At 42.2% G+C, this 22,331-nt stretch overlaps 2 protein-coding genes across 2 annotated transcripts; one reads left to right on the top strand and one right to left on the bottom strand.

The window, feature by feature from the left end:
- The first annotated feature begins 186 nt into the window (after window positions 1-186).
- LOC118912630 (zinc finger protein 615-like) lies at window positions 187-11,269 on the top strand. The gene is given in 9 exon segments (XM_036885972.2): window positions 187-498; window positions 3,555-3,681; window positions 3,944-4,039; window positions 8,687-8,759; window positions 8,761-9,323; window positions 9,326-9,580; window positions 9,583-9,730; window positions 9,732-9,805; window positions 9,808-11,269. Coding segments are annotated over 9 exon segments (2,232 nt in total). The 5' UTR covers window positions 187-420; the 3' UTR covers window positions 10,626-11,269.
- Window positions 11,270-18,507: 7,238 nt separating this feature from the next.
- LOC118912625 (TATA element modulatory factor-like) lies at window positions 18,508-22,330 on the bottom strand. Its single transcript, XM_036885952.2, is given in 5 exon segments — window positions 18,508-20,132; window positions 20,134-20,323; window positions 20,326-20,917; window positions 20,920-21,748; window positions 21,750-22,330. Coding segments are annotated over 5 exon segments (3,267 nt in total). The 5' UTR covers window positions 21,878-22,330; the 3' UTR covers window positions 18,508-18,604.
- Between the last annotated feature and the right edge of the window lies 1 nt (window position 22,331).

Below are 22,331 nucleotides of genomic sequence, written 5' to 3'. Positions count from 1 at the left end.
CCCTACGATGGCGGCACCCACGGTACGGCAGCCTAGTCTCAGCGCGACAGTTCACGACGGGCGCCACCATGCTTCCTTGTCGCGCCGCCGGCTGGACGCAGTATGGTGGCGCTGAAGAAGCACCATCCTCCGCAGTCTTACGCGGTTAGCTCATCATTATGGACCGTCCCTTGTGAGGAGGTAAAAGCACCGCAGGGGCCCAGGAGGACTTCCGTTTCTCCCCGCAGCCATTACGGCCCCTCGCGTCGGAATCGCTGGGGTGGGCGTGGCCGTGCTGCGTCATAGAGGGGGGCCGACGGGCCGTATACGTTATAGAGCGGGGCCGGCGGTCGGAACTCGGAAGTCCCGCGGCGAACGGAGGTCCTCGCCGGTCTCCCGGGTTCCTACCCGTCGGCTTCTCTCGCGATCGCGAAGGCGGGAATGCGGATGGGAAGCGGCTTCGGTTGTGGGCTCCGCCTTTTGTCGCTGCCGGCGGTGTCTGGAGAGGAATGGGGTCAGGTGAGTCGGGTTCCGGGCTTGAATACTCGGCCTGTGGAATGCGTGAGACGAAGGGTGGGTGTAGGTCACTGAGCGTGGGTGAGGGGGCCTTTGGGAGTCCGTGGCTGAGTCTGAAAACATCAACCACCGAGAGGCCGACTCGGCCAGGGTTTGAGGTCCTCTTGGATCCTGTTTGTGGGACTCGGTTGAGAACTGCGGTGAAAAGCTTCTGTGAGTGATCGCCTGTCTCGTCCAGGCTTACGATCTATGACTTGTCTTCTCATTCCCTTGAAATAGATGATATGTTTTTAGCTGTTACAATTAAATTTATTATCTATTTTAACTTTTTTTTAGCCTATGGTATGAGGTAAGGGTGTAGGTTTATTTTGTGGGAAATGGATATCCCAGTTGCCCCAGTACCATTTGTTGAATAGACCATCCTTTCCTGCATTGCACTGTCTTGAAACTTTGTTGAAAATCAGCTGGCCATGTGTGTATTTATTTCTCAACTTTTAATTCTGTTGCGCTCTGATTTATGTATGTATCATGTCATTCAGAACCCGTCCTGTTTACTGTGGCTTCATAGTACATCTTAAAATAGGTTAGTGTAAGCATTCCCAACTTTATAATTGTATTTTACAATTGGTTGGCTAGTGTGGGTTCTTTGCCCTTTTAATGTAAATTTTAGAATTAGCTTCTTAATATTTATAAAATTCTTTGTGTACCTTTGATAGTGGTTGCATTGAATCTGTATCGGTGTGGGGAAGTTGGGGTTCCTATGGCCAGGATCCTCACTGAACTTAAACCATCTGATGATGTAACTGGCCTGTTGCTAGGCTACCGCTTCCACACCTTTAGGCAATAAGCTATTACTGTGCTATATAGACGGCATAAAGAGATTGGAGAAACTCTCCAGGAGCTGGAAAAGGTGGGTATTACAAAGCCCACCCATAGTCCTTTCAATTCCCCAGTGTGGCCAGTAAAAAAGCCAGATGACTCCTGGCGTATGACTGTGGATTACAGAGAACTGAATAAGGTCATACCCCCTGTACAACTGCAAGTACAAACCAAGGAAGAATCACTGAAGCCGAGGTTTGGCCATCAGAATAACATCTTGCTGCCAGCACCAGCTGCACTGCAACTCACTCTGGCCCGGTGCCTGTTTTTGCTAATGCAGTTTCACTGGAACCCAACCACCCCTACTTGTTTTCCTAATATGGCTGCTTCTGAGGTACAGTGGTAGAGGTGAGCAGTTGCCACATAAGTCATATGCATAACATTTTCCCTGTCTTCTAACTTGGAAATTATGTATGTTTTTAAAACATGTTAGTTTTATTCCCACGCTAGAGATTACAAATAACATACAGACTTAATTTGTCAAAGTATTATGGTAATCAGTACTTTTGTGTGCTTCTCTATACAGAGACCTTCGAACACCTCTAAATTTACCCACTCCTAATTTATATGCTGTCATGGTGTATTTTAATGGTTTATGTTTTTAACATCTCCAGAAATAGGATCATTATTTTTTTTCCAGTTGGTACTGATTTAGACTTGACCTTTTATCTGCCAGTTTTTTTCCTCTTCACTCTTTGCCCCTCTGCTTGCATGGGAGGATCCTTTCCTTTTGCACAGGTCTTTTCATTTAGAACTCTCTCTGGTTTTGCTTGAAAATGTTTTGCTTCAGTTTTATTCCTAAAGAATATTTTTGCTGAGAATCCTTTATAGGTTTATACTTACGGTATTCTTACAGAGTATCAAGAGGTGGATGGTTATGAGAATTAACTATAACAGTGCTTATTATTTGCTTAGCTCAGTGTTCTTCATACTGAAGTGTTTGCACCCTGGGATGTAAAAAGACTTGAGGTTCATGGACACAACAATGTGTCTATCCTGTCTGTGTGTCTTCTTTCCTGAAATTGGTCTGAGAGTTCCCTTGCCACTGAGCCATCACGCTATGCTGGTTCCCCTCCCACACTGCCTCCCACCATCGTAATTGCTTCCACTTTACAAAAGAAAGGTGTGCTTCCCAAACATCCTAAATGTTTTATTTTATCAGCCCACATGTAAACAAAACAATCACAAGGTTGGTTCCCGAGCAACCAGCCCCCATCCTTAGGATATCTAAGGGCCCATGAAGAGTCACCTCCTAATAGAAACTCAGGTGCAGTTGAAAGGATCTTGCTATGAATACCGTAGGATGCCCCTCTCACCTTTATCACTTAGGAAATTCCAAGGGCTTTAGGACTCTTGTGCCAGGAATCAGCAAGACCAACTATTTCTTATATCATGATTTCTCAGGCATTAACTGGGAGGAGAAAGACCAGTTCCTTGAGGAATGTTAATGTTCCACGGCACACAGGTGTGCAGTTCACACTGGTCTCTGATGATTCTTCATAGAGGAGACGTGGTGGGTGGTGTCCTTAACTGCCCTCATTTCTCATAAATGTAAAACTATCTTTCCTATAGCTATTTCTTCATTGACTCAATATGGGATTAACTCTGCCTAATGATATACACACATACATATGTATTTGTCTATATGGACATTTATGTGCCCACAAGTATATTCTGTAAAGAATAGATTTTTTTTTACATATTCGTTTAGCCATCTTTTGTGCTTTATACATGTTTTACACTGTTTTTTTTACTTTTGCCTAATATATTAGCCACTGAAATTAGTTTGTATTGTCTTGCGATTCTAGCATCTGGAGTCTCTTCATTACGGGTTTTGGTATTGGCTCAAACGATCATGACAAATTTAGGATTCTGTGTTATTGATCTACTTATAAGTAGCATATAGTTCAGTATTGGCAAATAGGTGCTCAAATTTATATAGTGATCGCACATGTTCCTACATTAGCAAGAGGATTTAGTGGTACATATTACAGAAACTGGATTTTCAACTTTGCTGGATAAATGGAAGACTGCACAGTGACATAATATTTTACTAGGATTCTTATTCTGTCACAGTGTGTTAAAAAAAACCCACCAATTTCCTATATTGCAAAAATGAGCAGAATCATTTCCTTTACCCTGTTTCCGTATCACCATTAAACAGCACTATGTTACAGTAGGAATCCCTGACATTCGGCGATGTGGCCGTGGGCTTCACCCGGGAGGAGTGGCAGCTCCTGGCCCCCGCTCAGAAGGGCCTGTACCGGGACGTGATGCTGGTGAACTACAGGAACCTGGTGTCAGTGGGTGAGGACGGCGCCCCTGTGTTGTCCAGAGGGCCCCCATCAGTGACCTTTTCTTTCTCAGCTGCTTAGCTCTTCAGAATAACTGCAGTGCTCTGAAACTGCAGATTCTCAGATCTTCTCTGGTACATGTCCCCTCTCCTGAGAGAAAAGCCTTGATGTTACAGACGGGAAACCCGTCGGGTCCCTGAATGATGCTGTCATGCCTTCGTGGCATACCCCAGCACGATCCAGGCGCGTAAGCCCTCTGCACTTTTCACAGGTAGGGTGTCCAGCCTCCAAGCCAGATGCACTCTCCAAGTTGGAATGCAGAGAGGAACTTTGGACATTAGAAGATGAAATTCACAGTCAAATCTGTCCAGGTGAGTGGGTCACAGCCAGCAAGCTGGGCACTGCAGAGGTCAGAGAGGACACCTGGGGAAATGTAGAGAGACCCTGCACGTGTCTCTTGCCATGTGAGAACTCTTTCTCTGTAGAAGTTTGGACGGAAATTTACCCCCTTTTCTTCTCTTCTGATGTCTGATCCTATATATATATCTTACATATGTCTTGTTTTTGTTTGCATAATTACCTTCTTAAGATTTTTTTATCTTAGATATATCTTGGGTTTTTTTGCTTGCATGATTACCTTCTTCCTAGGATTTTTTTTTTTAATTGAAGTATAGTTGATAGTCTTATATTGGTTTTGGGACAGTGCACAGTGGTTCAACAGTTACCCAGTGTATTAAATCCTCATCCCTGCTATTCGTAGGATTTTCAAATCTTCCTCTTTTGTCCACTGTCACTATGTCCCTCCCTGTGTTGCCACCTCTCTTATTATGAAATTCCACTTTCCAGGCCTCTCCGGAAACAGAACTTAGAGTTCATCACTTTTTTCTTACTGCCAACCCTTCCTGCCTTATTAGGAAACAATGATTCCCCTCCACAACGCCCAGCCTCACCTCGGATGCATCCCCGCGGGGACCTGGTTTTCACTGGGCCTGTCCTCCTCTGGCTCCCACCCCACCTCAGGGTTCTCCATACTTTTGTTTTCATTCTTTTCAGTGGTCATCTCTTAAGTCTCCATTCCCATGAGTTAATCACTCTTTGAAAAAGACTCCCAAATTGACTTCTGCCTTAATACTGTCACATGTATGCTTGCTTTCTATGTTTTATACTCTTCATGGCAACTGGCCTGTGACTTCTGTTTTGTGTGTGGGAACAGGAATCACCTTCCCTCCAGTCTTTTTAAAATTTAGATTCTTTTTCAACACTACACATTGGAATTCTGTCCATCCTGGCATTACCTTGAATGTCCCCTGCATGCTGAGCCCTCTTACAGGTCTCTACTGTTTCATTGGATTAACTGGAAAAAATCTTTGTAACATGCTACATGATTTCCAGCCCAAACTAGATCATAACTTATGTCTTCTTCAATGACTTCCTTCATAGTTATGCTAATTCAGATATTTCTTTAGTTCTTAGATGTTATTGCTGCATTTATTTTCCTAGAGCTTTTGTTTTCACTTACGTTTTAATGGCATTTTTTAGATTAAACTCAACATACCATACAATTTAGCCACTTAAAGTATATAATTCAGTCATTTTTAGTGTATTCACATAGTTGAACAGCTGTCACCATGATCAATTTGGGGACATTTTATATGTATATATCCTCATAGTAGCCTTGATTACTACAGCTTTGGAGTAAGTTTTTTGAATTTGAAAATGTGAATTCTCCAACTTTGAGACTATTTTGACTATTTTGAATCCTTTGAATTTCCATTTGAACTTTAGAAACACCTTGTGAATTTTTGTGAAAAAGCCAGCTAAGATGTTGATAGAGATAACATTGAATCTGTATGTCTGTTTGGGGAGTAATTACATCTCGACCATATTAAACATTCTGATCCATGATCATTGGATGTTTTTCTATCTAATTAGGTCTTTAATTTCTTCCAACAGCATTTTGTAACTTTCAGAATGTTTTGCATCTCCTTTTTTAATTTACTTTTACTCTCAAAGTATGGTGTTCTTTTTATTATGTAGTAAATGGAATTACTTTCTCGATTGCTTTCTTGCTTTTCAGATTATTTATTGCTGGAATAGAGAAATACAATTATTTTCCTACTTGATGACCCTTAGTCCCAGTTAACCACGTTTCCTGCCATGTGAGATTACAGTTTCTCATTCAGTGATCTCCATCAGATGACATCATCTTGATTATAAAGTTTTTGTCTCCTTCTAAACACTTTAATGTCTTCATACATGTGGTTTCCTCCTGCACTTAATGTGATAACCTCATTCCTTTAGAACTTGTGTTTTGGTAGTCTAATAGGCTAATATTTTTGAAGCTAACAGCAGTACAAGAAAAAAAGAAAAAATAAACCTTGCTCCTACTCTTCACATGGTTTTTGTTCTCAGTGAAAGTACTATATAAACAATAATAAGCATAACTAAACAATGTGTCAAATACAATTGTTGTAAAGAACGTTAAAGCAGCGAATGGAACGGTGTGTGTTAGTTTCTGGAGCTGCAGTTTAAGGGATGGGCATGGCTCTTTGATAAGGTGCCTTTGGGCACATAGATGAGGGATGTGAGTAAGCTCCCTGGAGTTTGCCAAATGTGAGACAACGGGAAGTTCAAAGACGTGACTCTGGAATGTGTTTGAGGAAGTTTGGAGAGTAATGAGCAAGTGGGAAAACGACAAGATAGAGACAGTGGAGTAGTAGCCGGAGGGTCTCATACATAGGTCACATGTTGCCTGCCAAGGGCATTCAAACCTTGATTTCATTCCAGATTATTTGATAAACCAGCAGGGAGTTTGAGTAGAGGAGTGGCACTATATAATTAATTTTTAAAATGGATCACCTTGCCTACTACTATATAGAAGGTAGGCATTCGTAAGAGGAGAGTGTACTGCTTAGTTAACAGTCTGTAACAGTAAAACAATTCAGACTAAAATTAGAGATTAAAGGTGCATAGAAAAGACTTCAAGAGAAACTCAACACAAACTTCCAGTTCTCCTCTGCCTGTGGAGTCACGTGAGCAGTGCTGAATTTCCCGGCAGTAGTGATTTGCCGTGTGTAAAGTGTTGCCAACCGGGGAAGCTCACCCGAGCCTGGTGTCTCTGGCCTCCCAGTCAAAATGTTAGTGTTGTAAGCGTCAGGCGTACAGAAGGTATCCACCACCAATCACATCGTTGGTGTGAACTACCTGGCATGGCCTAAGACCCGAGGCATAAAAAGATACTCTTGCCAAGCAGGATATTCCAGGGAGTCAGAGGCTAACTCCCAGTAATCAGTCGGGGCCAGTCCTTTGGAATGTGTAGGGACGGAGTCACCCACGCCTGCTGAGTTAACACTTTACTGCATGTCATCACTTGCTCTTTATGTGGAAACAGAGCAGAGGATGTTCCGGCTAGACCATTACTTGGAGTCTTGATTACAGAAGCTTTTATCTCAATTAGAGATCAGTTTGTTGGGAGAGTTAGGTTAATAGTGGTCTGTCTGCAGAATGAAGAATGGCAAATTTTTAGAATATGATAACCCTCAATAGTCTGTCATACTTACCTTGAAATCAGATGCTGAGGATCCACATTCCTACTCGCCACTATATTTGTTATGTACACCTGGGTCTACACATGTGCACTTGAGCACAATTATCAGTGGTTGGTTCCCTTGGGTGGGCTTACTGAATTCCAAAACTTTACCTGTTGGAATGACTAAAGCCTTGGCCTGTGCCTTCACCTTCTATTCTACGTTTCCAAACACAGTCTCATCCAGTACTCTTTGTTTGAATAATTTGTATATGTTGATGATATCCATATTGCAATTTTCAGGTCTTTTATAAAGACTTATATATTCAGTTTCTTCATGTTTGTGCTTGGATATGTAATCATTGTCTTAAACTTCATATTTCACAGTGCACAGTAGAGTCTCCCCTCATTTTGGACTTGAATAGTATTCCTCATTTCATCCAGAGGCATTCCACCTAGCCACTGGCTCAAGCCACATAATCCCTGGAATAATCCTTGATTCCCCAGGTTCGTTAACCTCTTCCCACTTCTTGCATTGAGGCCATCAGTTGTTTTTTCTTTAAATATCTGGATTTCCTCCAACTTTTACATTTCCATTGCACCTTTAAGTGTGTTCATGGACTGCAGTCACTGTCTTTATTCCTTTGCTTCAGTTATCTACATCTGTAATTAAACCTGGGTGTTCTACAAATTAAACTCACCTCTGACACATCTACCTGGAAACAGTGGCACATCCTACACATTTAGGGTTCAGTCTCATAAGACTGCCCTCACTTCAGATGTCAGTAGTTGCAAGTCCAGATTGCCAACAGGCTAAATCAGTGGTTCCCATGACCCCCTCCTTGGGTTCAATTAATTTGCTAGAGTGACTCACAGAACTCAGAAAAACATTTACCTATGTTTACAAATTTATTATGAAGGTTATAGATGCATACCCAAATGAAGAAGCACATAGGGCAAAGTCTGAAGGAATCCAAACACAGGGGCTTCTGTCCCCATGGAACTTGGGTGTAGCACACTCCAGACCCAGGGATGTACTCACCAGTCCAGAAGCTGATCAGATCTTGTTCAGGAGCTTTTATTCACATACACATATTCTTTAATACATATACACACACATATATATATATCTTCTTTCCCAGAGGTTGGTGGGTGGGACTGAAAGTTCTAACCTTCTAGTCACTTGGTCTTTCTGGTGACCAGCCCCATCATGAGGCTGTGTTAGGAACCCAGTGCTAAGTCATGATTGGCATAAACTCAGGTGTGACTGAAAGGGCTTGTTTTGAGTAACAAAAGATTCTCTTATCACTTAGGAAATTAAAAGGGTTTTAGCTCTGTGCCAAGAACCCTTATGGAGGAAGAACAAATATATTCTTTATTATACCATACACAGGATTATTACTAAATAGTTACTTCACATGAAGGCATTTTCAAAAACAGTTTTGTTCCAAACTAAGATTATAGAATGATTCATTATCCTCTTCTTTCCTAGAAATGAGGAAATTTGGTGATCCTCTGCAATGTCACTTGCAAAATCAAAGCATTCAGAAGAGTGTGGAAGAATGCTGTGAATATGTTTGCAAATATTGTTAATCACAGCAAAAGTCATTTCCTGTTAAAGCAAAATTGTGATATGCTTGACTCATGTGAAAAACCTTTGAAATCAGATTTAAGTTTTGAAAACCAGAACAGAAGCTGTAACTTAGAGAAGTCTGCTGAATTTAATGGACATGGGAAACCTCTTCTCCATGCTAACCATGAACAATTTTATACTGAAATTAAATGCTCTGTAAGTGCAAAACACAATACATCCCAGGTTACTAAGCAACAGGGAACTCACAACATAGAGAAAGCCTATATATGCAGCAAAAGTGGGAAAGCCTTCATCAAGATTTCTCAGTTCACTGGTCATCAGAGAGTTCATACTAGAGAGAAACCTCATGGATGCAGTATGTGTGGGAAAGCCTTCTCCAGAAAATCCAGGTTAACTGAACATCAGCGAGTTCACACAGGGCTGAAACATTATGAATGTCCTAAATGTGACAAAGCCTTCCTCAAGAAATCGCAGTTCAATATACATCAGAAAACTCCTATGGGAGAGAAACCTTACACATGTACTGAATGTGGGAAAGCATCAAAAATTGTCAGCTCATTTATCATCAACAAACTCATACAGGAGAGAAACCCCATGGATGCAGTCTATGTGGGAAAGCCTTCTCTACAAAGTTTAGTCTCAATACACATCAGAAAACTCATACAGGAGAAAAACCTTATACATGCAGCCAATGTGGAAAAGGCTTCATTGAAAAGAGGCGTCTTACTGCACATCATCGAACTCATACTGGTGAGAAACCCTTTATATGCAATCAATGTGGGAAAGGTTTCACCTGAAGAATAGTCTTATTACACATCAGCAAACTCATACAGAAGAGAAATTGTATACATGCAATGAATGTGGAAAAGCCTTTTCAATGAAGCACTGTCTTATTGTACATCAGCGGACTCATACTGGAGAGAAACCCTATACTTGCAGTGAGTGGAAAAGGCTTCACCTTGAAGAGCCCTCTGATCAGACATCAACGAACACATACAGGAGAGAAATCCTATGTGTGCACTGTGGGAAAGGCTTCACCATGAAAAGTGATCCCGTTGTGCATCAGCAAACTCACACTGCGGAGAAACCCTACATATGCAGTGACTGTGGAAAAGGTTTCACTGTGAAAAGCCGCCTAATTGTGCATCAGCGAACTCATACAGGAGAGAAACCCTATGTGTGCAGTGAATTTGGAAAAGGCTTCCCAGCAAAGATCCGGCTGATTGGACACCAGCAGACTCATACAGGAGAGAAACCCTATTTATGCAGCGAATGTGGCAAAGGCTTCACAGAAAAGAGTCATCTCAGTGTATATAGGCACACTCATACGGGAGAGAAGCCCTACATATGCAATGAGTGTGGTAAAGGCTTAACTGGAAAAAGCATGCTCATTGCACATCTGTGAACGCATACTGGGGAGAAGCCGTATATATGCAATGAATGTGGAAAGGGCTTCACCATGAAGAGCACTCTTGGTGTACATCAGCAAACTCACACTGGAGAGAAACCACACAGATGCAATGAATGTGGGAAAGCCTTCAGGAAGAAGACATGCCTCATACAACATCAGCGGTTTCACACAGCAAAGACTTCCTTTGCATGTGCTGAATGTGGAAAATTTTCTTTGCGTAAAAATGATCTCATTACCCATCAGAGAATTCACACAGGAGAGAAGCCATAAGGATGCAGTGAATGTGGAAAAGCTCTCACTACAAAGTCAGGGCTCAATGTCCATCAAAGAAAACATACAGGAGAGAGGCCCTGTGGGTGCAGCAATTGTGGGAAGGCTTTTGCCCACTTGTCAATCCTAGTTAAACAAAAGAGAATTCACAGGTAGTCACTTTGGGAAAGGCTTTTGCCAGTTGTGAGCCCTCAAGATAATACGTAATGAAGAATAACAATGCAAAGGTTGGTATTGTCTTTAGTGAGCAATTGCGTCATATTTTGTTGACAGAATTTACAAACAACTCATACAGTCAGCCTTGAAAATATTTCTTTACATTATATGTCTAAAAAGTGTATACTGAGATAAACCCTGTGAATGTGATGGACTGGGAAGGCCTTCGGTGGGAACTAGACCCTGTCATATGTGGTCATCATAACCATGAGTGAATATTTCTAGTTGGTAAAATACAGCTGTGGGAAAGCCTTTGCTCAAGACCTCGGTGGTTTTTGGTTCACAGTAGAGATACAGCAATGGAGTTTCAGTCATGTATATTGCATCATCACTTGCCAGGAATCCATACAGAAATGACATCAACACATTCAATGTGGTGGACTTAAGCTAAATATCAGACAATTTACAGAAGGAAAGAAGCCTTGGGGAAATGATGAATGAGAGCATTCTGTCACAAGCCTGAACAGATAACACATCAGACATTGGGGAAAGGATACTTCAGCCATATTTCTAGTTGCCTTCTCATTGTATAAATTTTAAATAGTGCTAGTTACTCTTATCACTGATTAAATTTTATATATACAGTGGAGTGTTCTATGCCTGTTATGTAACAGACACAATTTTTTTGTCTCAAATTTAAGTGTTAACTTCAGTATATAATTTTTAATATTGAAGAAAGTTTAGAATGACAAAAACAAATTCTCCAGAGATACCCTAAATGCCCGCAGCCAGTTATTCCCCCAAGTAAAACCTTACATAACCTTAGTTCATTGTATCAAATAGGAGGAAAGTGGAATTGTTATTGTGCTGATAGCTATAGAATTTATTTGGATCTCACTAGTTTTACTATGTACTCATTGATTTTTATGTTTTAAGAAATGTTAATCACGTTTGTGTGACTGACACCACAGTAAAACTTCAGAATGTTTTCTCAACACAAACTCCCTCATGCTACCCCCTCCTAATCACATCCTTTCATCGACCCTCACCCTTGGCATCACAAATCTGTGTATCTATTATTTTGTCATTTATAGAATGTTAGAAAAATTGAATCACTTAGCATGTACCCTTTTAAGATTGGCTATTTGACTTTGTGAGATAATAGAAAATACATGTATTGGTTACTAGAGGCTGAATCAGCCAGTGGCCCTAATTTAGTCAATCATGACTATGCAGTGAATCCTTCACAAAAAACTTTGAGGAGAGCTTATTGCCCTCTTTCTGCTTTGCTTGCTCTGCTTAGTTGGATCCTGCTTCTTGGTTGGAGAGAGCTTCTAAGCTTGGGGAACCAGACCGCCTCCACATGCCACCGTGCCAGGCCCCAAGTTCTAAGAGGATAGAAGCTCCTTTATTTGGGACCTTGCCCTGCGTCTCTCTTCATCTGGCTGTTAACTTAATCCTTTAGAGTATCCTTTATTAAACTGCTGAGTCTAAGTGTTTTACTGGGTTCTGTGAGCTACTCTAGCAAATTAATGGAACAGAACGGGGAGCTCATGGGAACCTCCAGTCTGTAGCCAGTAGGTCAGGAGCACAGTTAATTGCCTGGGGCTTGTGACTGGCATCTGGAGTCAGGGAATGGAGGGAAGTCTTGTAGGACAGAGCCCTTAACCTGGGAATCCGGTGCTGTCTCCGGGCAGATTGCGTCAGAATTGAGTTCTCAGACACCCTGCTGATGTTCAAGAATTGCTTCGTATGTCTTGGGAGACCCCCTCCCACATATTTACACAAAATGGAGTTGGGTCCAGTTACCTGAATGAAGTTACACTATTACTGATGTGTATAATAATGTTACTGCTACACATAATGTAGGGAAAAAAGTACAGCATAGCTTTTGGTGTCAGAAGAGTGGGAATCGCAAGAGTGTCACTTGGCCTTGGGTAGATTCCCACCTCTGAGAACAAGTAGATAGCTCTGCAGCATTGAGCGCCTCCTGCAAAGAGGACTGCATGGGGGTGTCCATAGACATTTCATTCCTCCCTGCTTGTCGGGGTCAGAGCAGCCCCGGGGGCCCCAGCACTGACTCTTGCAACCTTGCCAGGCCAGAGCTTGGACTTCCGGAAGTAACCTTGCACTCTCACAAAACCCACTCCACCCAGCCCACGGTGGCCCTAAGCGAGAGCTGAGGAGGGACTGTGGGGTGAGGGCACCAGAACTGGAAGTGGCACTGGTCCAGATGGGGTCTTCAGAGGCTCAGGGTCCGGGAAACCTGATTCTGGTCGTGGGGTCCGAGTGAGGGGCCTGCTGTGCCCAGGAAGCGGGGACGTGTGTGAACATCCATGTAGGGGTGTATCTGGGGTCAGTCACGTGGAATCTGGTGTGAGTGTGGGGCCTTCGGTTAAGGCTTAGTCTGAGATTATGGGCTGAAGGGCCTGTGGTCAGGGCTTAGAGTCTGTGAACTGAAAGAAGGGTATTTGAAAACGAGGTGAACTGTGTCCCATGAGCACTGCCTCTCACTCAGTGACTTAATACAGGGCACATGACACAAGCCTGCAGTAGAGGGAGGAGCCTCAGTGCGCAAGAGTTTCTACAGTAAATTTCAGATTGAATTTGGTCAGTGTTGTTTTGGGAGTGCAGGGTTTGTCTGTGTTTGAGAGGCGGGAGGCCAGTCGGTGTTTTGAGGCCCAACCTTTGGATACTGGGAAAACTTACCTCTTTCAAGTTAAAGTTCCTTCTGAAGGCCCCTATTAAAAAGTTGTCTCCCACATCCACTCTTCTCATTGTCCCCACAAAAATAAACTTGGATATTTCTTTTCAGGTCTGACACAAAACCATTTTCCTAAATTCTTGTCAGTGAGAAGCATTTTAATAAAAAAATTTTTTTAGACTACCTTTCTAAAAATTGGGATCACCGTAAAATATACATTCAAGAATCTGCCTGTCTTCCAAGATGGATATCATTTTTTGCATTGTCTCTGGCAAATAAGAGTTCCTGTTATTCCACCTTATCACCAGCATTTCATATTTTCAGGGTTTTTTGGATTTCAGCACGCCTAATAGCCTGGTACTTGTGGTATACTGCAATTTTAATTTGCAGTTCCTAGCAAAAAACGATGTGGGCCATCTCTTCACATGCTTCTTTGCCATCTGTTTATCTTCAAGAGTGTATTCAAGGTCTTTGCCCATTTTTAAAACTGGATTTTCTTACTGTTGACTTTTAGAGTTATTTCTATGTTCTGGGTACCAGTCCTTTATATGATATGACTTGTGTGATGAATGTGGGATCCTTTGTATGTTTGTTTGGTTTTTTTGGCCTGTGGACCTCTAAGTGTTCCAGCATCATTTGTTGAAAAGCCCATCCTTCCGCCACTCGACAGCCTTCGTACCGTGGTCATACTATTGAGTATACTTTGTACCTTGGTCAAACAGTATATTTGACGTGTGTGGGTTGTCTTCTGGACTCCCTCTTCTGTTCTACTGGTCTATATGTGTATCCTTTCAGCAATACTATTAATACCAATACTTTTTTAAATCTTTTGATGTGAGCCCTGTAATGACAGTTCTTTTTGGTCAGAATCATCTTTGCAGTTTTCAGTGGAGAAACCTGGCAAATGTTACCTTTACCAGGAGATCAACATTAAGGCATTTTGAGATTTTGCACCCTTAGATATGGTGTGATGAGAAAGGGACTTGAATTCTGAGGTGTCTTTTCCACAATGACCTGTTTAATGAGGAAAGTTTAGACCAACCCAAAAGACGGAGACTGTGTAAAATGCCTGATCAGGACTTCTCAAAATAACTGAGGACATGAAAAAGAGAAAAGACTAAGGAGTGGTCAGAAAGCAGAGAAAGTCAAAGAAGCATGATGTCTAAATGCAATACCGTATTCTGAGCTGAATCCTGGCATAGAAAAAAGACAGTAGTGGGAAAACCTGAAATCTGAATAGAATCTGTAGTTTAGTTGAATATTATACTGTTAATTTCTCAATTTGACAAATGTACCACCGTTATATAAAATGTTCACATGAGGGGAAGTCAAATGACAGTATATGTGAACCCTCTGTAAGTGCCTTGTTTCGTGAAAATCTAAAATTTTCTAAAATTTTTATAAAAGTAGGTATAGCCTATGTCAATTATATCTCAAAACTAGAGTAGGTGTAATCTCATTTTATCACTTAATTTATCATTATAAACATTTTTATATTATAAATGTCTCTATAAAAATTACTATTCAGGGCTGTAGTAATATGGGTGAACTAGTAGGATTGTTAGGCAGGAAAAGAGATATAAGCAGGGTGGGAAGAGAATAAGGCCAGTAAATCCCACTAGAAGGGACTCAAAAGGTTAACCAGTTAAAAATTGAAAGGTCAGAAGGCCAGGAGCAACTTGACCTAGAATGTTTGCATACTCCCCAGATAAAGAAAAGTATCCCAGCATAGCCTGTGCTTTCATTGTGTCAATTAGTACATACCATTGTAAGATTTCCTTTAGCCTGCTCAAAGGCTCAGCTTATTCAGGAAGAATTCCATATTACAGCTAAGATTCCATTTTAATCAGACAGACAATAACAGCCCACCTTGGAGGCAGGACGGACAGTCTTGATTGATCTGCTTCCAGACAGAAACTTTTATCCTGGAAAGGAATCACAGCAGAAAATGTCTTGTGTTAAAAGAAGAAACTTAATGTCTTATCAAAGATGAACATTTGGGGACCCCTTAACAAGTCCACACCCCTAGCCCTTTGTGGCTTTCCTGAAAATCCTCAACTGCCTATAAAACCCAGACCCTAACCCCTTAGGGTGCACTTCTGATGTCGCCCGCACTTTCCAAGTGCGTAGCCTTTTCCCAATCTTCCAGCGCCTCTTCCCTGAGGCAGCCCACGCTCCCCTTTGAGTGTGCACCTTTTGCTCTAAACAAACTTCTCACTACTCAACTTATAACGTTTTGTCCCTGCCACCCACAAGACATTTGCACAGCCAGGCACACAGTAAATCACACCCAAGTCCAACCCCTAGCCACCTCCCAAATAGAATTTTTTGCTGCCCAACACATTTTCCTTTTCAGTATCCGACAGGCCAAGCAGCCCTCTGGTTTTCCAGTTTTCAATTAGCCGAGCCTTCAGGCTGCCCGACAGCCTTTCTTTTCCAGCATGTGTGTGTGTTCCCATTTGGCTGAGCCTTCCTCTGGCTCCCACAAAAGATCTGCCGGCCTTGATTTCCATTGTCTCCATCTCTTGGGATCAACTCAGATCACCGTAAGCCCCGTCTTGCCAATGGGTTTCAGCCCCAGACAAGATCACTATGGATTCAGTGAGACCAAAGAAATGACAGTAGAACGTTCTTGGGATGAAACGGCTATGCCCAACTTTATTTCCCTGGTGGCAGGTCAGTCACTAGAATCCTGTCCACTCAAGAGCAAGTCTGCACGCAGCAAGTCAGTCTCTGCCTCTGGGCCTCTCTGCCTGCACAGCCGTCTAGTCTCTGTTCTCGGTGCTGCCACCTCTTCCGTCTCTGCTCCCCTGCAGCCTTGCAGCCTTGCCATGGTGTTGCCCAGAGTGCTGGGCGGGGCTCTTTATATAGAGACAGTAATAATGTATTGCCCACACATGTGTAGTGAGCTAGCCAACCAGGACCAGGTGAGGATCCTGGCCACAGGAACCTTCACTTTATCCACACCCCCTAAGCCCTAAACTAGGAAGCTGCAACAGGACTCTCGTTTTGGACACATCCAAAAACAGGAATAGATTTCCAGGTCTTGGGATGCTGAGACCTCTGGGATAGACCCTGCGACTCTAGGGTCTCCAACCCATTTGTTTCTTCCTAGATGGGCAACCAGGAGTCCATCCCAACTACAATGCCATTGGGCTGTATCCTTTCTCATTGGTCCCAAATAGAGCCAGGGACACTTAAAAGGAGATGGCTAATATTCTTTTACAACACAGCCTGGCCCCAATATCAGCTAGAGGACCAGAAGCAGTGGCTGCTTAACGTAACTCTTAACCCTAGTACTCATGTAGCTTGATCTCTTCTGTAAACAGCTGGGTAAATGGGCAGAGATCCCTTATGTTCAGGCTTTCTTCTGTCTTAAAAGCAGGGAGGATCTCTGCCAGACTTGTAAGTTAGATAGTCCACCTGGCCCTCGCTCCACTCTTCTCCCTGCCTTACCCTGCCCCAGTACCCAGGGCTATCCGAAGACAAAGCCCCGCAGTGAACCCCACAGGAACATAAAGAACCAAGTGCTCAGAACCACTCCCCAAAACACCTAACATTCTCCCATGAGCGGATACAGCTGGAGGTGAACTTGGCACAGTGCTAGTCCACAAGTCTTTTTCACTAACTAAATTAAAACAGCTTAAGGCTGACTTCGGTAACTGTACAACCAATCCAGAAAACTACATTGATTAATTCCAGTATATCAGCGTAGCTTATGAACTCACCTGAAAAGACATTAAGATAATCCTGGGGCAGACTGTCTGACGCTGAACAGAAGAGAGTTGTTAAAGAGGCCCGTAAATTTGCTGATAGCCTCCATTTGTCAGACACTGACTATGCCATTGGTAAGATTGCTGTTCCCTCTGTAAACCCTAGTTGGGATTTTAATGACAAAGATACTATGTGGGAAAGAAACCATTTCCTCTTCTGTGTAAAGACCAGGCTAAAGAATGCCAGGCAAAAGGTTGTTAACTATTCAAACATTCTAGGTCAAGTTGCTCCTGGCTTTCTGAGCTTTCTATTTTTAACTGGTTAACTTTTTTAGTCCCTTCTAGTGCACTTTACTGGCCTTCTCTTTCCACCCCCCTTGTATCTTTTTTCCTGCCTAACAGGATGATAGCTTGTCACATAAAAGGTATGCATTAAAGTGTGATGTGGAAAAAGTGAAGGTTCCTGGTTGGCTAGCTCACTACACATGTGGGCAATATGTCATTATTGACTCTGTAATAAAGAGCCCTGCCCAGTGCTCTGGGCGACATGGTGGCACAGCTGCAGGGCTGCAGGAGAGCAGAGATGAGACTGGAGTGGTGGCAGCACCAAGGACAGAGACTGAAATGGCTGCGCAGGTAGAGAGGCCCAGAGGCAGAGACCGGCTTGCTGCATGCAGACTTGCTCTGAGTGGACAGGATTCTAGTGACTGACCCGCCTCCATGGAAATAAAGTTGGTTATAAACCCTTTCACCCCAAAAACGTTCTACTGTCATTTCTTTGGTCACACTGAATCCATAGTGAACTTGCCTGGGGCTGAAACCCATTGGAAAGACATGCGGTATACTCGAAAAACAATATATTCAATTGTTTATATTATAACCCTCTCATTACCCAGATTCTTACATTGTCACTTGAAGATTTGTTGTACCTTTTTTCTTGTCTCACATATCTCCATTAACTTTAATCCTAGGTAGTTTATAATTTTGCAATTATAGTTTGTTTTTTAAAATTTGTAACATAAATTTTGTAATATAGAACAGCAAATCATTTAATAGCTTTACGGTCTTAATTTACATAACACATTTACCAGTAGTAAGTGTACGATTCAAAGACATTTAGTAAGTTTATAGAGTTGTGCCACCATCACTGCAATCCAATTTTTAGAAGTTTTCATTACCCCAAAAAGTAAATGGATGGTTGTTTTGTTATTGCTGAATTTTAACATGGAAATATTTTCCCCCAATATCTGGCTCCACTCTTCACTTTCTCAAATGCTGTGAGTGAGTACAAAAGTTTTTTAATTAAGTTCAATTTATTAGTTTTTCTTTAATGGTTCAGCGTGTACTGTCTTGTCTCAGAACTCTGGTTAATTTAGGTTCATGAGAATTATATCCCATTTGCTTCTCTAAGTTTATTCTTACACCTCTTATATTTAGGTCTGATCTATTTTTATTTATTTTTTTATTATTTTTTACTTTTTTCTATAAAAGAATTTATTGGAAGTCTGCATGTAAATACGAAATGTTTACATTCAGATTGATGGGAATGTAATTTTTAGAAGTTAACTGAGCCTTTGTCGTAGAAGTTCGTCTATTTGGGTCTTATACATATTTTTTACATCTTCAAGATCTAATCGGAGTTCTTCGGCTTCTTCTGCCTTTTCCCCATACATCTGCAGAATGGTGTCGTACCTCTGATCCAAATCTCTTAGCTGAGTTCTAAGTTTGGGTACTTCCTTTACTTTCTCTTCAAGGTCATCATTTTGATTTGTTAATTTAACTAGCTCTTCAGCCATTATTGAACATGTTTTTTCTAGACTGCCAATTTCTACCTGTAAATGAGTAATTTCTCCTTCCCTTAGCTTTAGCTGAGACTGTAGATTTTCAACAATGCTTGACCCTGCTCCCATCCTTACAGCATCATAAAGATTGCTTCCATTTGCTGAGACAGACATTGGTCCAAATGAGTGATCATGAGGCTCACCCTGAGATAGAAAAGATGTTTGTACTCCTGCCATGTCAACTCCACTTACGGAGCTTGAGCGTGAAATTGTGGGAGCGCTAGAGAGAGAAAATGGCTTCCGTTCCTTCTCTTTCATTGCTTCTTGAGTGAAGATTGCTTTCTTCCTTTCTTGTTCAACTTTCATTTTCTCCATTTCTGACTGACTGTTCAATAGTGTCTTTTCTTTCTTTGTCTCTTCAAGTGTTCTTACATATTCATCTTTTAGGTTTTCTAATTCAACCTGGTACCTATTATTTTCATCCTCCAGTTTTCTTAGCTTATTTTTCTCTGATTCTAGGTGGGCCTGAAATCTACTGTTTTCCTGTCTTAAGAGAGAATTCTGTGACTCCATGGAGGACATCTGAATTTTGTTGGCAAGGAGTTCTGTGGCTGCACATTCTCTTTCAACTGCTGCTGCCAGCAAGGTCTGGGATTCACCAAGCCTCTCAGAAAGATTCTTCTCTAACTTCTCCCATGACGATGTCTGAGACCCTAGAGTTCCTTGCAAATTTTCTATCTGTCGAAGCAATGGTCTTGTTGTTGACGAAACACTTTGACTCAGTTCTTGGTTTCGATTCTCTGCTTCCTGGAGTCTCTGCTGAAGTTCGCTGATCTCATGGCGTAAATAATCCTCTTTTCTGGCAGGTGCTTGTTCTGCACGTTGTAGTGCCAGCCGAAGGTCCCCCACTTGAATTGCTAACATTTCTTGCTGCTGACGGGCGGCCTCTTGGGCCTTCTCTAGGGTGGCAGCCAGCTCTTCCTTAGCCTTCATTTCACGACTCCGGGCAGCCTCCTGTGCCTCACTCTCCTTTGTGGTATTGGCTTTGTTGAGATCAGTAAGTTCTTTGTATGCACTATCAAGAGCAGCCTGTATACTTCGGTTCTTTTCTTCAAGTTCATCCATGTCTGCTTGAAGTCGGCCAAGATCCTTCTCTTGGCGTTCAACCACAGAATTTAGTTTTTTAATATTTTCTCTATGTTGTTTCTCAACCTCTTCTTTGCCATCGAGGACCTGTTTTAAATGCTGCAATTCTTCTTCTAGCTCTTTTACTTTTTTGTTCAGCTTCATAATAATATTTTCATTCTCTGTCTTTAGCTCTTAATTTCTTAATGATGTTAGAATTATGCAGTTGCTGTTTTGAAAGTTTTTCTCCTTCTTCCATCAATCCTCAGATCTGTTCATCTTTCTCTTTCAAAAGGTCTCCAGTTTCACTACTGTTTAATCTAGTGGCAAGTTCTTCTTTTATACTTTTGATTTCCTTTTTAGGAGCGTCTCTCTGCAGGCCAGCTGAACTTTCTTTTCTGCTTCTGCAATCCTTTGAGTAAACTCATCTTTCAAGGAAGAAATGCTGATGCTTTCTTCTTTCACTCTGAACATTTCATCTTTCAGATTATCATAGGCTTCTTCTAGAAGTGCTTTTTCTTTACTAAGAGATCATAACTGAGCCTCCCTTTTAACCAGTTTCTCATTCAGAAATTCAACTTTCTTGCAAACATCTTCCTTCTCAGAAAGTGCCTCTGGCTGACTTTCAGCACCTTCACACTGCTTGGTCTCCTTGTCTAAGACAGTATGTCCTTCATTTATTGGTGAAGAAACCAAGGTATCAGGCTGTTCACAGTTAACAGGGGTTGCACTTTGTCTACTTTCTTCCATTTCTGTTTCTTCAGTGGGTATAATTAATGTTTCATCTGCTTCTTCAGATTTTCCTTCAACAGATTCAACTATTTTAGTCTTTGGAGTTGAAGGGTTAACTACAATAGGTACTAAAGCATATCCTTTGCCTGACAATTCATCATCTGAATTGATTTCACTTACACTACGGCTATCTAATGACTGTACACTAAAGGAGTCTGTTCTTTCAAAAGCATCTTTCAAGATGAGCAACAGCTCTCAGTGAGTTTTTGGAAATCATCTAAACGATTATACTCAGGACAAGCAGATGCTGAGAGAAGCTGAAAAGATGTTTGCATCAAGTGAAGACTTGATTTTGAATCTGTCATCTCTTGTCTTGAACTTGCTGAGCTCTCGCTTACTACACTCTCATGATCTAAAACTTCAGTATCACTGGTAGTAGAAGTACCTGATGAGAAGGTGCTAACAGGGGGAGGAGGTGTATTACTCTGTCTGTCTTCATGTTTTTGCTCCTTAGGTTCCAAAGCCATGTCCTTTGTTTCTGTTGTGAGAGACTGTGTAGACATATTAGATGTAGACATATTATTAGATATGTTTTTCCTGGTTGTTTTCACATTAATTGCACTTTCAGATACTTTCAGAGGCATGACTGACACCTGCATATCAGATTCTTTATTAACAGTTTCTTCATGCCTGCCTTCAGTTTTAGGTGACAGACTCTCTAATGCCAGACCTTCCCCGGACACACATGGAGAAGGGTCTTTTACTTTTGACTCGGTTGTTTCGCTTGTTCTTGACTGCCCAGTGTGCAATGATTCCTGTAAGGTGTTTTTCACTTCTTCTGGCCGTTGTGATTTTGCTGGTGGTGTTGATACCACTGGACTCTTCTGAATGGTCTGAACATCTGCTGGAGACAGAAAGGCACCGAAGAAATTTTCAGATTCATCTACCACAGTACTCCCAACTGGCTTCGTAATTGCTTTTGGAGAGGCTATTGGTTGACTCTGAGGTTCAGTGATGGACTTTAACCCCCAGGTTGATGTATCCCATCCTCCGCTGACAGGACTTATTTGGAATGGTCTCGGCCCAGGCACTCGGCTCCTCTTCCTGGATGTCCAGGACCCTGTCGATGGACTTCTGGGCCTGGGACAGGGCCTGCTTTGCGAAGCTGGAGAGCTGGGAGGCGTTGAACCAACTCATCTCTCCACCTCAGCCGGCAGTGCCGCAGCAGCACGAAGAGGGAAGGCCGGGGGCCGGGCCGACCAGCCTCAGGCCCAGGGAGGTGCAGCGGAACAGCCTCACCCCCATCTTCAGCCGGCGGGGGCCCCGTCAGCGAGTGGCCATGACCCCAACGGTCTCCCCCGACCCCTATTTTTATTTTTATATATGGCTAGAGTTAAGCGTCTTATTTTCTGCACTAGATCTTTATCCCAGCATCGTTTGTTGAGAAGACTAACCCCACTGACTTGAAACCTTGGTCAAAACGCTATTGCCCTTGATATTTGTGGATTCTGAATTCCAATTGTGTCTTTCCAATTGACTCCAGACCTTTACAAGCCTCGTTTTTAGTGGCCTTTTCCAGAGTCCCCGCTGCTCTTTTCCCCTCGAAGGTGACGTCGGGGCTTGCGCTGTACCAGCTTCTTGAAATCGTTTT

This window comes from Manis pentadactyla, assembly GCF_030020395.1.
Source record: "Manis pentadactyla isolate mManPen7 chromosome 15 unlocalized genomic scaffold, mManPen7.hap1 SUPER_15_unloc_1, whole genome shotgun sequence".
NCBI lineage: Eukaryota > Metazoa > Chordata > Mammalia > Pholidota > Manidae > Manis > Manis pentadactyla.
Note: the sequence above shows the minus strand (reverse complement) of the source record. Positions and strands in the feature narration are given on the sequence as shown.